The 14,436-nt window shown below is 39.8% G+C and overlaps 1 protein-coding gene across 1 annotated transcript; it reads left to right on the top strand.

The window, feature by feature from the left end:
• The first annotated feature begins 258 nt into the window (after positions 1-258).
• Positions 259-14,261, top strand: cplx2a (complexin 2a). The gene is made up of 4 exons (XM_086083183.1): positions 259-528; positions 1,528-1,617; positions 11,236-11,414; positions 12,900-14,261. Exons 2-4 carry the CDS (start codon positions 1,587-1,589, stop codon positions 13,089-13,091), a joined length of 402 nt encoding a protein of 133 aa, XP_085939309.1. The 5' UTR covers positions 259-528; positions 1,528-1,586; the 3' UTR covers positions 13,092-14,261.
• Positions 14,262-14,436: the final 175 nt, after the last annotated feature.

The raw sequence follows: 14,436 nt of genomic DNA, 5'->3' as shown, positions 1-14,436 counted from the left end.
CCTCCTCCAGAATGGACAGACAATTACATTATGTGTAGTCTTTGTGAAGTTTTGTTTGATGCTAGTAAAAAAAATAATAATAATAATTAAGTGTCTTTTCTTTCCATGAATGTTTATACAGTCTATGCATGAAATTGTATAACAGTTCGTCTCTTTTGACACAATGACAATGAACCCGGCTCTTTAAATGGAGCTATTACGGTCATGCTCTGTCCCCCTTCCCCCTCCTCTCCCTCTGCATGCTCTCATCTGGTCCTGCAGGAGCACTCTCTCTTCTTCCTCCTCTTCCTCCTCCTCCTCCTCCTCCCTCCTCCCCCGCTGCAGCCTGACTCCGACACAACCGGCATGTCTGCAAACTGAGAGGCTCGATTAATGCTTTTATTTTGTTTCATAAGACTAAGCAACTTGCATATTCTGTCACTGTGTCACCGCTCGACAAGAAGAAACAGACTGGTTGTAAACCCGCAGCGTCTTTTTCTCCCCTCCTGATTTGGGCTGAGAAAGACTGGGACGAGGATCCAAATCAAGGTAACGGATGAAACCACTGTTGGTGCACCGCGCGGGACAGGATGGGGACATTTTGGTGCTCTTTTTCGAAAATATGCCGATCGCTTGCTGAAACGCGAAGTGAATTACTTGTTTACCGATCGTTCGTCCGAATGCTGAGTTAATAAGGGTTCACGTGAGGAGAAATTGACGCCGCAGCAGACGATGCTGAAGAGGAGGCAAAGGAGGAAATGATTCCAAGAGGCTGCCGCAGATTAAGACAACCGCACTTCGTAACGAGGAGTGCTGCAAGTTTTGCATTGCAGCATAGCACAAGCAAAGCTGTCAAATGCGACCAAAGTGCCTTCTTGAAGTAGCTATTATCTGGAGAGAAATGTTTAAAAATGTCAAATGATACCACATTGAGAGTTGCAATGTCACTGGAACTTCAAAACAAAGGCGATTAAACCATCAACACGCAAGAAGGATTACAATGCATGCTTGGTATTTCACTTTTGTGCTCTAGAAAGCGATAACAGCTTAAAGATGATCTTTTTGACACAAAACATGGCTTCTCTGGCTCACCTTGACCCTCTTTTAGCTCTACTGTTTCCTCCATCAGTGCTTTTTTCCCCCCCTCCCACAAAGATACATCACATGTACCGGTAGTTGTGTCAGCATAAATCCACACAAGGGTGGATTGCGGTAGAAAATCAAGGGCGCTCATATCTAGAGAAAAGTCAGAATACGGTACACTGGAAAGGGTAAAGGCTTCTCTACTTTGATTTGCGACCTTTGTTTGACCTTAAAGTGACTCATAAAACACAATGAAAATGATCAAGAATAATAAACTTTTGCAATAAAAAAACACACTTTTCTAGAAGCATCGGTGCTTATTTTCACAATGTCCTAACTGGAGGTCATCCGCTCTCTCCTTTATTGACCGTCCTCCTCCTCGTCCCGTCAAACTCGTGTGTGACACCCAGCGGAATGAATGTCCTAACAGGCTTGGGCTAAAAGTGTTTTATCCCCCGGCTGCAGGTCCGTCCGCCCTCGATAACGTGACCCGCTGACGGAAGAGAACACAGAACTGCTTCATCATGAATTTTGTAATGAAAGCTGCAATGGGAGGTGAGTTGGCTGCCAGGCGACGGCTTGATTTAACAGCACTGCAGTGTCGCGGATGTAAACGGGATGTTCAGCACAAGCGGGCGCGCAGGACCTGCTCGTGCCGTTCTATAGGGACCGGGGGGGATGCTTTCATCCGTCCTGTAACCTAACGACTGTACTGAGCAAGAAAATGGCTACTCATTAGCAACACATACAGAAAACTGTTTCACAGTTTTAAGATGTATTTTTAGTCACTTAATGTCAATTCCTTGGGATGCATCTATATTTTATAAAACATCCTTATGAGGCTTTTAGACCATCCATAAAATATTTTAAGAAAATAAATAAATAATAACTATATGACATGTTTTGCCCCTGCATGCTAATACGCTGTACTGATAAGAAGTCAACCCAAACATTTTCTTGACAATAATATGTTCTATGCTGCCCCACTAGTCTGATTAATATTGTGTTTGAATATGAATTCCTAAAATGTATCCATCTCAGGGTGCGGCCATTTTGCCACTTGCTGTCGACTGAAAATGACATCACAGTTGCTCAGGGCTCAGGTAACGACCAATCACGGCTCACCTGTTTTCTGAGTTTGGTCATGTGACATTTACAGCCCTGATTGGTCAGTACCTGAGCCCTGAGCAAGTGTAATGTCATTTTCAGTAGACAGCAAGTGGCAAAATGGCCGCTCCCTGAAATGGATTAAAAAAAAGGTGGAACTTGCTGCTAGTTCATATTCTATGAACATGATATTCAGTCGAATGCCGTGTAAAGATTTTTTGGGGTTGACCACCCCTTTAATTCCTCACTATATTGGACAATTCTATGCATCCAACTTTAAGGCCCCTTTTTTTTTTTATTCTACACAAAACAAGATCCATATTGGCAGCCCAACAAACGTGGTTCAAATTGTGAGAATTTTTTTCTAAAGAAATGAGGTGTCACAAACATAGAAATCCTATATCTTATATTTAAGTGTAAGATCCTGCTTATAAAGGCTTAGACAAACACAACACATAAAACCACAGGTGTCAAACTCAAAGCCCGGGGGCCAGATCTGGCCCGTGACATCATATTATGTGCACTTCGGCTTCATGTTTCATGCAAATTGTCTTCACTTATAGCGACAATGAGATCTTCCATTTGTTTTTGGTTACCAACCCCCCCTTTAAAATAAATGGAAAAATATACAATTTACTGGCTTCCGATACCATGTGGCCCACGACAAAAATGAGTTTGACGCCGCTGCATAAAACCATTTTTGGATGGTTTTGGTGACAAAGAACCTCAGAGGTCTGACCTCAACCCCAATAAACGCCTTTCGGATGAACTCGAACTGAGGATGTGAGCAACGTCCGACATCGGTGACCTCTTACCTCTCAAATTCTGTTCTAAATGAATGGAAAAAGTTCCCCCTAACACGATGCAAAATCTTCCCCGTACTGCTTTTCTTCCCTTTTTCATTCCTGTAACTGCAGGCCAGGTGTCATACACTTTTCCCTGTATATAGTGTATTATCTTCACTTAATATATTAATAATTTGCCCCCTCATTAGTCCTCAATCCGGTCATGTAATTCATCCTCCCTACTCCAGCTTTTCGAGGAGAGCGGCAAAGTGACACCGGCTTGTTACAATTCAGATGCTGCACACGTAGCGTTGAGACGTGAGCGATGCGGAGCTGTTGTTGTGCAGGTTACGGAAGGTGTCTTTGGGTTACGGCTGAGGATGGCGAGATAAGAAAGGAGCGCTCCCACCGCTCATTGGGATTCCGAGGATGCCGGTGCTGCCTCATCCTGCTGCATTCCATAAAGCAGCTGCGCGATATGAATCCCAAAATCAACTGCAATGCATCTGATGTTGCTCAGCAGCGGGCCGCAGTCTGCCTGCAGCCCGTTGAGGAGTAGATCTCATCGAATACAAATTGCTGAGTGTCAAATGTTTATTCATTCACGCGCAAGGCCGTCAGGCGGATTATTATCCCAATAATCGTGGCAGGAGTGTTTGGACGCAGTGACCTCCAGCCACATAACATCTGCAAATTTGCTGACTGTCCACCAGATCTCAAAAGGACGCTGCTGAAGCAAAAACAATTAGCCAGAAAATCAGTCAGCCAAGCCTTCATCCCCGCTCTCAAAAGATGTCAATCAATACATCAATGCTAGTGAGATATTGCTGTTTTGTGTTTGTGGTCAAAGCAGCCTCGCAAGTGTTGATGAAGGACAAGTTTGCCAATATGAGGATGAATGCAATCTAATTGGGACCCTGATCCAATTGGGTCAAGTTTACCAAACCATTTCTCCTAGAGGAATTCATTGGAATTACAACAGTCGGTTCCAGCTTCAAACTGTCAGCCCAGCCCCCCCCCCCACCCCCCACCCCCAGAAATTTGAAGGTATATTTAACACTCTCAACTGTAAAATTAGGTTGACATAATGTGACAAATATTACGTAAAATCTCTGTTTTAACTTTAATAACGAAAGAAGAAGGTTTCTTACATGATTGCGCCTCAGGCTGTTGATTCTAAAAAGTAACAACAAAACACTTGATGTAGATAAGTGCAACTGCACATCCGCAACATTAGGTGGCAGTGGTGCTCTCATTTATTTATTTATTTATTTTAAAATTGCAGGCAAATTGATGCAGGTTTTATCAATTACAGACGAAAAAAATGTTTTTTTTTCCCAGTATTTGTTTTTTTTTGTTAATAAGAATACAATGTTGTACAAAGGTGTTATGGATAAATAATACAATTTATCGTGGGGCGCAAAATGTTTTCTTCTACTTTGGTGGGTGTGACAGAAAGTAATATACGGGAATAAGGCTCCTGCTCATCTTATACTTTTGTCAGCTTAACAAAAGCATCATTATCGTTTTCCCTTGACCAGACTGTAGTAAATCCACACAATATGTACTTAGTATTGTAAAGCAGCTTTATTAGTAGGGATGTAATAATAACGGGAATATTGTGATATCGTGATATGAAAATTGCCACAATATCGTTGTTGTCATGTTAAACGCAGCACATCTGTTAAAAAGTGAAAGGTTAAAAAGGTTGTATTTCATTTATGCAGTTCTAGCACCCTCTGGTGGTTAGTTTGCTAGTGCAATTTAAATTGAATTAGGAATGTTTTGGCCACTGCGGTGGTTATCCTTCCATCCACTTAACCGCTTATCACTCATATAACTCAGACATTCGAGCAAACATTTTTCAACATCTCAGTCAAAAATAAATAAATATATACTTTTCACCCGCTCGAATACAACATTGTAAATTACATAGACCATGATACTTTGCGCCAATAGGCGCACAAGACAATGACATGGTCAGGCCTATTTCGCCATCACTGCTGTTATTATGTACAAAAACACAATATTGTGCGTTTTTTCCCAACATGAGCCTTTTTTTTTTTAAATTTCCTTTAATTTATATACTTATTTGCAATATTCTAAGTTTTAAAAAAAATAAAAAAATATTTGCAATATTATGAGTTTTTAATCTTTATTGTGAACTTTTTTTTTTATATCGCCAACCTCCTCACAATATCGTAAAAATTCAAATTTGTGAGGTTCATACCGTGATATTTATCGTATCATGTTGTTTGGATATTGTTTCATCCCTATTTATTAGCTTTATCTGAGGATCACAGATGAAAAACAAAAGGAACAATTTCTCATTTGTGCTGATCCAAGCCTGTGTGTACAGTCGTTATGGCTAATAATGAAGGTACAAGGATAGTCCATCTTCTGATGTCATTAAAGTCAGTGAATGAGAATAGGATTTACTGAGAACCGCTATAGAAGCAGTTAAATCTGCATCATTAATATTTCCACATTTGCATGAATACAATTCAAATTATGCTTGAGGAATACTGAGCCCATTTCTGGATTACTGTATGTCAAAAAGGACAATCACACAAATGAGGGTTCACCTTATATGCTGGAACCATTGCCTTGCGCTTGAATTTGCACCACTTCCGAGTACTTGACTGCTGACTCAGCACTTCTCAACTCATCTTGAGTTAGTGTGACAGACTAAGGGGCTGTTAAATGAGGCAGACATTGGTTTGAGGGAATGAGTCTCCACAAAGTAGGCTCAAGTATATCAGCAGAAAAGTTGAGCGTAAAGAAGGATGATCTCAATTTATCTTCTACATTTTCTACATCTTATATATATATATTTAAGCTGTATTTAATATTTCTAACACGTTGGCTGTATTTGAAGGGAGACAAAACCGGTGTCATTGGAGGTCAGATGAGAACAGGGCACACCTTGAGATGTTTTTCTCTCACCTTAGAGTGCTTCTGGTGGCACTCAGATATGATTGGAAAATCAAGTTTTCATTCCTTGATTGACCTGCAACAAGACACGTGCGCACCATCCTATCTTCTCCTTGCCTGTTATTAAATTGATCAAATGGACCTTGAGCATCTTGCTATGTGTGTGTAGGCCGTGCTTCAGTTAAATACACTAACCCGCCTCTAAATATTTCAATCTCATGTTAAGTAAGTCAATTGTAGAATTCCCAAAATATTACCTAATTTGAATAATTAAAAAAAAAAAGATCTCAGAAGGCCTACAATGAAGAATTCTTTTTTTGTTCTTAGCTGGAAAGGGTAAAAAAACGATCAACACGGTTACCTCAGGACGTTATTGATGGAAAAATTAATTCCCATGTGCAGGAAAAGTTAAGTAGCGATGTTCCGATCTAATCGAGTACGATCCAGGCCAAAATATTTTTTATTAGAAACCAGTCCGATCCAATCCATAAAACCAAACTGGGAGCATTTCAATGATATCAAATTGAAAAGATCAATGCAACCCAGTTGACAATCAATTTCTCTCAAACTATTCGTTTTGCTGTAACGCCGAGTTCACCCAAATCTCGATCTTTTCTTTCTCGCCACGCTTGCAGCGGATTTAAGAGACAGATTTGCACAAGAACCCCAAGTAATAAAGGAGCATGGATGAATTGCTTTAATCTGACACTGTTCAAAGTTCATGCGCAGGCAGGTGGGGGGGAGGGGCGGCAGTGTTTCGTCTTTCTCCCTGTCTCATTGAATTCCACTAACACCTTTGGAGGAGAGGGATTCGATCAATTTAAGCAAATCTGTGAGTCAACGCTAACGTCACTTCACTGCAGTGAATTCCATCAATCAAACCCTCAGAAATGTTTCTGCCGTTTTGATCCGTCGGCTTTGCATAATGGGAGATTGTTCAGCAACATGCATATTATTATTTGCTGTTGCCATTGACTCATAATGTGAATTCTACAAAACTTTTGTACATTTCGCTTTTACTTGCCAACTCTTAAATGGGCAAATGCTTCAATCAAAGAACTCTCTAAGCAAAATCCGCATGACGCATGAGCGCTTTAATAGAACCCGCTTTGACAGGATGTTGCTGTATCTCTTGCAAATGGCACACAAGAGCTTAGCTCATGGCTCAATATAACTCAGGCTTTTGTCTCCCAGGATCTGCTTCGTCTACCCCTTCTTTTTTTTTTTTTTTTACTTCTTTTTTTTATTTATCATCTGTTACAGCCAAGACAATTTGAATGTGCTAATAAGCTCCCAGGATCAAATGAGGAAGTCATCGTGAGAGAATCGTTTGACAATGAGGCTAAGCTGACTGTGAGTCACTGCTTCATTTACGGCAGCGCTGATATGGAGACGAAAGGCGCGTCAACGTTTATTCGTTCGAATGTTCAAACATGGGTTTGTTATCGTAAATGTTTGGCGTCATTTCGCGGAGGCATGCATAATTAAGTCGATTCAGTGCTGCAGGACGCGTTATCATTACGGTTGTATATGTGTGCAAATAGTTCAATTAGGGACGAAAATACGAGCCGCCATTCCACCGTGTTGTTGCGTGTAAGTGTTAGCCTTGAATGCAAACCATACAGAAGATTGTTCATCCATACACACACGATGACGTGCGCATGCATTAAAACATGAGACAAGTTGTTCAGCCTCACATCACTAATTAATACATGCCTAAAATGGAGCAAAGTCATTATTTATATCCATATGCTGTCACTTGCTGTAAATGTATTGCAGCTTTATTTTCTTCGACGCCCTCCCCATGCATACATTACATACTGTAGCCTACAACTTATATATAGTTCTATATAAGGATAGTGCATCACGGTTGGGTGCAGACAGTATTGACGTGCGAACTTCTTCAGGGCTGCTGAGTGTGCAACAGTGGATTTACGAGCTCTCTTTTTATAGCGCACGTCATTAATTTGAAGAATCTATTTTCTGACAAGAGTAATTACATACTTGGATGCAGGATTCTTGCGACCGTAGCCCGCTCAAAGACGTTCAAAATCAAACAAGGCAATGAGGAGAACTGAGGTCATGTACTCAACTAGAATGTTGTGTCGCTAATTTGGTATGCTAGGACTTGATTTGAAATTACGATCCTGGATTATACGGTAGGTGGCTGCTGAGAGAAGAAATGGCTTGAACCGATAGAGCTGATCAATACAGCAAAACATAGCTGTCTCCAGATGACATGCAAACGTGCCTTCTTATGGGCTGTGAGCATCAGCGTAATTTCATTGAAAACGCAGTAAAGAGGAGCCACTGAGGACAATTTGTACTTTGGAACAATGAATTGTCCCGATAGGAAATAATAGTCTCAGGGTCAAACTGTCACCATCATAAAACCTTTATTAGCTGAAAAAGGACAAAAGGAAAGTAACAAAAATGGGTAAAAACAAATTAACCACTGTTTAATTTGTTTTTTTAAAGCACTAAAATATTAATTTGTCACTTTAATAACAAAGCGGCATGTTATTGCTATTCGGTGGCGTCAGGCTGAAACCTCAAAAGTCACATTTTGGCAAATTTCATATTTTTTCACAAATCTGTACAATTATTGCGCAATCTAATGTGTTATGAATGGCTTGCTCTCTTTGATGATGTAATGGCAATGGCTGAACAAACAAGACATTTTTGGGGTCTCTTGAAAAGTTACGATTTTGGAGATACACGTTTTTGGCCAATATATATATATATATATATATATATATTAAAGTTGACCATTGCTGATGTAAAATGTAAATACACATAAATCTTACTGCTAAACTCTGAAGTTTTGTGCACCTATCACAGCCGTGTTTTACCCCCAAATTTTGGATACAAACTCAGGTAAGTTTACTTTCGAGGTTCCACTCACATATTTCAAGTGATGCCATGACCTTTTACCACGATATATTATTTGAGTCGCTTTAAGATCAATAAAAAAAAAATAAAAAAATAATCTGATCTGCTAAGTGTTTGAGAAATTATTAGCACAACCATAGATCCTGCTCATACTGAAACACGCGGTGGCGGATCAGCCATGCTTGCCACCAAGATGAATTCACAAACTCGGGGAGAACACGTCTTGTACCGCTCTCGCTGATATGTTTGCAACCAATCTTTTTTTTCGATCCGACCAATCAGGCGTTGCTTAGGTAGGACAGAACCAATAAGCGCTGTTGGCGGGGGGGGGAAACAAACAAACCTAACAAACGAATGAATGCTGCAATTAATTATGTTCTCGCTAAATTACTCACTGTTACTGAGTGAGTTTCGTGCATTTTTATCTGGTAAAGATGTTCGATCTGGTAAAGAACTAAATGTTTATAGAAGCCACAAGCTGGCAGCAAAATGGAGAAAATGATAAAGTATCAACACCATGCTTCTAAAATGTACACAATCACGACTCCATGTCACATAAAAAAATGGACTCAATGGTTGTTAAATTATTCAACACAAACAAACCTTATACATTAGGCTGATCAATTGTTAAATTATTCAACACAAACAAACCTTATACATTAGGCTGATCAATTGTAATAGCTAGCATGCTAGCCTTAACTGCCGTCGTTAAATTATTCAACACAACCAAACCTTTTACATTAGGCTAATCAATTGTAATAGCTAGCATGCTAGCCCAAATAACACACGATCACTATTCGCACGTCTCCAGGAAACAGTTCCAACACACTAATTTAACTAGTGTTATGAGTGACATGAATATAATGTTATTAAATTACCACACAAAGTTAAAAGCGGAAATGACGACTCATTTGCATAATGGCATCCGTGCATCGCGGGTTAGTTGGGAATTTGTATACAGGAATACCTGCTCACAAATGTAAATGTTTTATTGCGAATGTTTCAGAAAACGCAAATTTTATCTTAATCCGAATATTGACTGCATGTAACGTGGTTAAATCCCTCTCAAATGTAAAAATGTTGCATCCAGTAAACAGCCTCACACATTTAAACATCATATTTCTTATCTGTCTTGAGTCTCTTACAGAGAAAAACCACATTTCCATTTCATTCTCATGTCTCTCTGGTCCCTTCCACCTCATCTTGTCTTTTGTCTTGCATCTCTGCAATGTGTCGCACTTCCTTTTCATTATGCTGATGAGTGAAAATACCAACAATACCAGCGGCAGCACTCGTCTCAAGGATTACTCGTCCTGTCTTTCTCGCATGCTTGCTTTCGTCCTCTCCTCAGTTGCCCCCCGTCGGCCCCCCAAGACTTCCCGACGTGAACCCCCCCGACGGCCCACTCTGCTTTTTCCTGCGCTTCGTTGCCCTCTTTCTTCATCCTTATTTCTTTTACTTTACTCACTATCCTCTTTCATTTGTCACTTCCCTCTAGTCACGCTCTAGATATCTTTTTTTTATGGGGAAAGTGCAACCTGCTGGATAATCCCACTAACGGGAACAGCTCGGAAAATGTTTTTGACACATTCCCACCTCCTCATTAGGATTTCACTTTTCGACTAAATATACGCAGGCTGTTTATCGACCTCATTTTGTCTTTCACCCTCCCAGTCTTCTCCTAAACCAGCAACGTCACGGGTCACATTGCAGTTATGGTTGCTCTGGACCACTGAGAGCAGGTTTAAGTTGTGGCGCAGGCAGACAGATTTCATTTTTTGCTTTTCTTTATGGAACTTTTTTACGCAAGCGTATTGCATTCACTTGAAAAAAATGTCCTGTTTTTCTGACTAATTTTTTGGGGGAGCTTTGTTTTTTTTTTGAGTATTTGTTTTCTGTTTTATTGAATATTTTTTTCCCTGTTTTTTTGAGTAATTTGTTTTCTGTTTTTCTGAGTAATTTTTTTCTGTTTTTCTGAGTAATTTTTTTTCTGTTTTTCTGAGTAATTTTTCCGTTTTCTAAAATATATTTGTTTCTGTTTTTCTGAATATTTTTTTCTGTTTTTCTGAATATAAAAAAAAAAGGTTTTCCCTCAGAGATTAGAGGATAAACCACAATACAGTATACACAGTCATTCCTTTATTGAGAGCCATTAGGTAAACATGACCATCTTATTGCATATGGAGGTATGCGGGAAAGTGTCCGACTCTGCTATTAGCGAGTCTGCAACAAGTCACTTGGAGTTCAGAGGTTACTTTTTTTTTCAAGGTTTTTTCAGAGTAATTCTTCCTCCTGTTTTTCAGAAAAAAAAAAGTTTTAGCCTGCTTTTCGGAATATATTTATGAAGTGAATGCAATACGCTTCCGTACTTTTTCATCTGAGCTTTTTATTTAATTTTTTTTTTTTTACCTCAGCTCTCCTGACTACTCTCAATTGCGGTATTTGTCTCGTCCAGGAGGTCCTCCTGATGTGGGCAAGATGCTGGGTGGTGAGGAGAAGGAGGAGGACCCGGATGCAGCAAAGAAAGAGGAGGAAAGGCAGGAGGCGCTGAGGCAGCAGGAGGATGAGAGGAAGGCCAAATACTCCAAGATGGAGGCTGAGAGGGAACAAATGAGACAAGGCATCAGGGATAAGGTACCCGTCGAGGCAATTCGTGTGCTTGTCTTGCCTCTCACTTTACTATAAGGTGCAATCAACTATAATGGAAATGAACAGCAAGAGAATTGATGCCATTTATGCTCTTTTAAAGATGTTCATGATTTTGTGTCCTCACTTCTAATGCGAGCTTCTAAAGGCTCCACGTGTCACTTGCCAGCTGCTTTTTTTTTTTAAATAAGTTATTTTTAAAGCGGACCCTGCCATGGAAACAAACGATTGAAGAGTTATTTTTAATTGCTTTGTTTGCTTCGGTGTCATCTTCCTAAAACTGTATGATAATACAGAAGTGCAACAGCAAATAGTTAAACAGAAATAAAGGGACAAAAGTAGTCAATTAACAAAATTAACGGCATCATTATTACACATCAAATAGGATTTTGTGTATCTAGTGTGAATATCCGCATTCATCTTATGTGTAGTTAATAGAGTTAATTTTCTCACGTTTGCTCGGTGGCAGTTAATAGAGAACGTTTAATTAATTTCTGTTTTAAGTGCTGCTCTGAGAATAAAAGTATGTTTGTATAATTAATTGCGTCAAGAATTTCGGTTCGCGTTCCGCTGCTACTGTTACTGTTATTCACTTTACTAGTTTGCATTTGTCAAATAACAATCTCGTCCTCTTGTTAAAACATTTCACAGTAATCAAATTATGATAAACCTAATGGGCCAGTTTTCCGTTTGAACGTTTGTTCTTTTTCCAGTTGTAACATTTTATTCTGCCTCTATAAGTTGACTTTTGGCCATAGGATCAACAAGATAAATAAATTAAATAAACAATAAAAATGATTTAATTGTTGAGTGCGCACACACACATGCTTGTTGCATAATAAGTGACTTGGATCAGACAATGACTGCACAACAAGACACCATAAGTCACTCCATTATGGTGCCCATTTTATGAGTGTTTCCATTGTATAGGGTCCGAAAACGTACATACCTAACATCCCCCTTTTTTTCTTTCGGGGTAGAATTCTACACCACCAACACGTCATCATTAAAACTGAATTTCTCTTCTTCTTCTTCTTCTTCTTCTTCTTCTTTTTTTAGTTAGCAAAACCATACTGGGTCATTAACTCCGGTCTTCGAGGGCATCTATTCGGCATGTTTTGGATGTTTTGACTTTGCTGATGAGCTGATATGAATCCGGTTTTGTTGGAAAAGAAAAACATCCCCAAAAAACATGCCGTATAGGTGCCCTCGAGGGCCGGAGTTGGTGACCCCTGCCATACACCATACCATACACAAAAGTAAAACACAAACATAATGAGCACATTCACGCTGATGGCACCAGTTCACACCCAGGCCGGGGTTGTAAAAGCCTCTTAAAGCACACAATACACTACAATACGTAGAATGTTTTTCCATTTCTATGGGTCTGGAACAGTTCCCTCGCAATAAACGTGGCTTCACTGTTATCCGACCTCTAATCAATACTCACATCTCCGTGTTGTTGTACACCAGTACGGCTTAAAAAAGCGCGAGGAGGCCGAAGCTGAGGCGGCAGCCGCAGCGGAGGAGACTGCGGCGGGCAGCTTGACTCGACCGAAGAAGGCGGTGCCCACCGGCTGCGGGGATGAAGAGGAAGAGGAGAGCATCATGGACACAGTGATGAAATACCTGCCGGGTCCACTGCAGGATATGTTAAAGAAGTAAGGCTAGGAGTTAGCCAGTGCTAGTGCTAACTGAAGTCGTGACCAGGTTGACTTCAATCCCAAAACTCACGCTCAGATTAGCATTGTAAATGATTCCAATTTGGTTTATTCAAAGCAGTGTGGCGACTATTAAAAGATTTGAAAAGTGAATTGCAGCTGTCATGCTAAGGTAGACTGTGCCACTGGCCAAGAGTGTGTTAGCTTGATGCTAACATTAGCAAAGGGGGCCATAGACACAATTTGAAACAGTCTTTCCTTTTTCTCCGACTACTTCTAAACTCCATTGAAGAGCTTGGAGCAACAACACGGTGTTCTCCTTCACCTCGCTGTTCACTTTAATTGTACATAAGCAATCTATATAACAAGCCTCAAGCAAGGCCAAACAATCAAATATATCCATTTATTATACTGTGTCTGTCTCTCAACTAGAAAATGTGATGACTTGATAAGCCATATTTTAAAAAAAGGATATTTAAAGAAGTATTTGTGCGTGCTCTTAAAGCTACCGTTTGTGTTTGTGTCGAGTTTACGTCAAGCCGTTTTGCACATCCTCTGTGAAAAGTGTTGTCTCTGTTGGACGTCGAAGTGTGCTCACTTTTGTGTAGTGTAGGAAATGTTCAGTGTGTCTCGCATGCCATTTGTCTTGACAAGTGTGTGACTATGTACAAGCCACTCCCTTTTTATCCTCTTCTTTGTTATGCAAAAAATATTAAGGCAATAACTCCTGAGTTTGTGTTTTTCTTCATGTCAATGTAACCGTGAATAATAATACTAAAAGGAAATAAAGCATTTAGGACATTTAAATGACAGGTTTGCTTACTTTGTCGTTAGGAAATGTGACTGTATGGTGGTTTCTTACAAGCCATAAACCGCCAATTGTAGTACAGTAAGTACTGTTATCTAACAGGGAGAGAATTGTATTGAAAGCGTATTCGACAGTTCTGTTTTTGTTTATTGTCTTAATTTGTGGATAAACATGACATCCATACACTTACTGGCACTGAAGTGACCACATGCTAATTAAGATAGAAGTGTTTCAATTATGTTTGATTCATTATTGTATAAGAGAGCGAGCCGCTGAGGCGGTATGGACCGTCATGAGCAATAAAGGATTATTATGTATGTTTCTGCCTGAAAATCAATAAAAACCTAAATATCTTGTTCACATCAATCATGTTTTATTTTTTTAAATCTAATTTCTTAAGTAAAATTTAAGGAAATTAAGGGGGGGGGGGGGGGGGGTTAACATGAAACCCAAAGCTAAATGTTATGTAAAAAGTTTGCTTTCAGGCACTTTTAGAAGAAACAAACAAAGCCAGTGATGGCCATCTTCCATTTGGCTGCTT

The sequence above is a fragment of the Leptonotus elevatus genome, chromosome 8, assembly GCF_054856555.1.
Source record: "Leptonotus elevatus isolate MCC_2025b chromosome 8, RoL_Lele_1.0, whole genome shotgun sequence".
In the NCBI taxonomy this organism is placed as follows: Eukaryota; Metazoa; Chordata; class Actinopteri; order Syngnathiformes; family Syngnathidae; genus Leptonotus; species Leptonotus elevatus.
The sequence above is the reverse complement of the archived record's forward strand: the minus strand, read 5'-3'. Positions and strand labels throughout refer to the sequence as shown.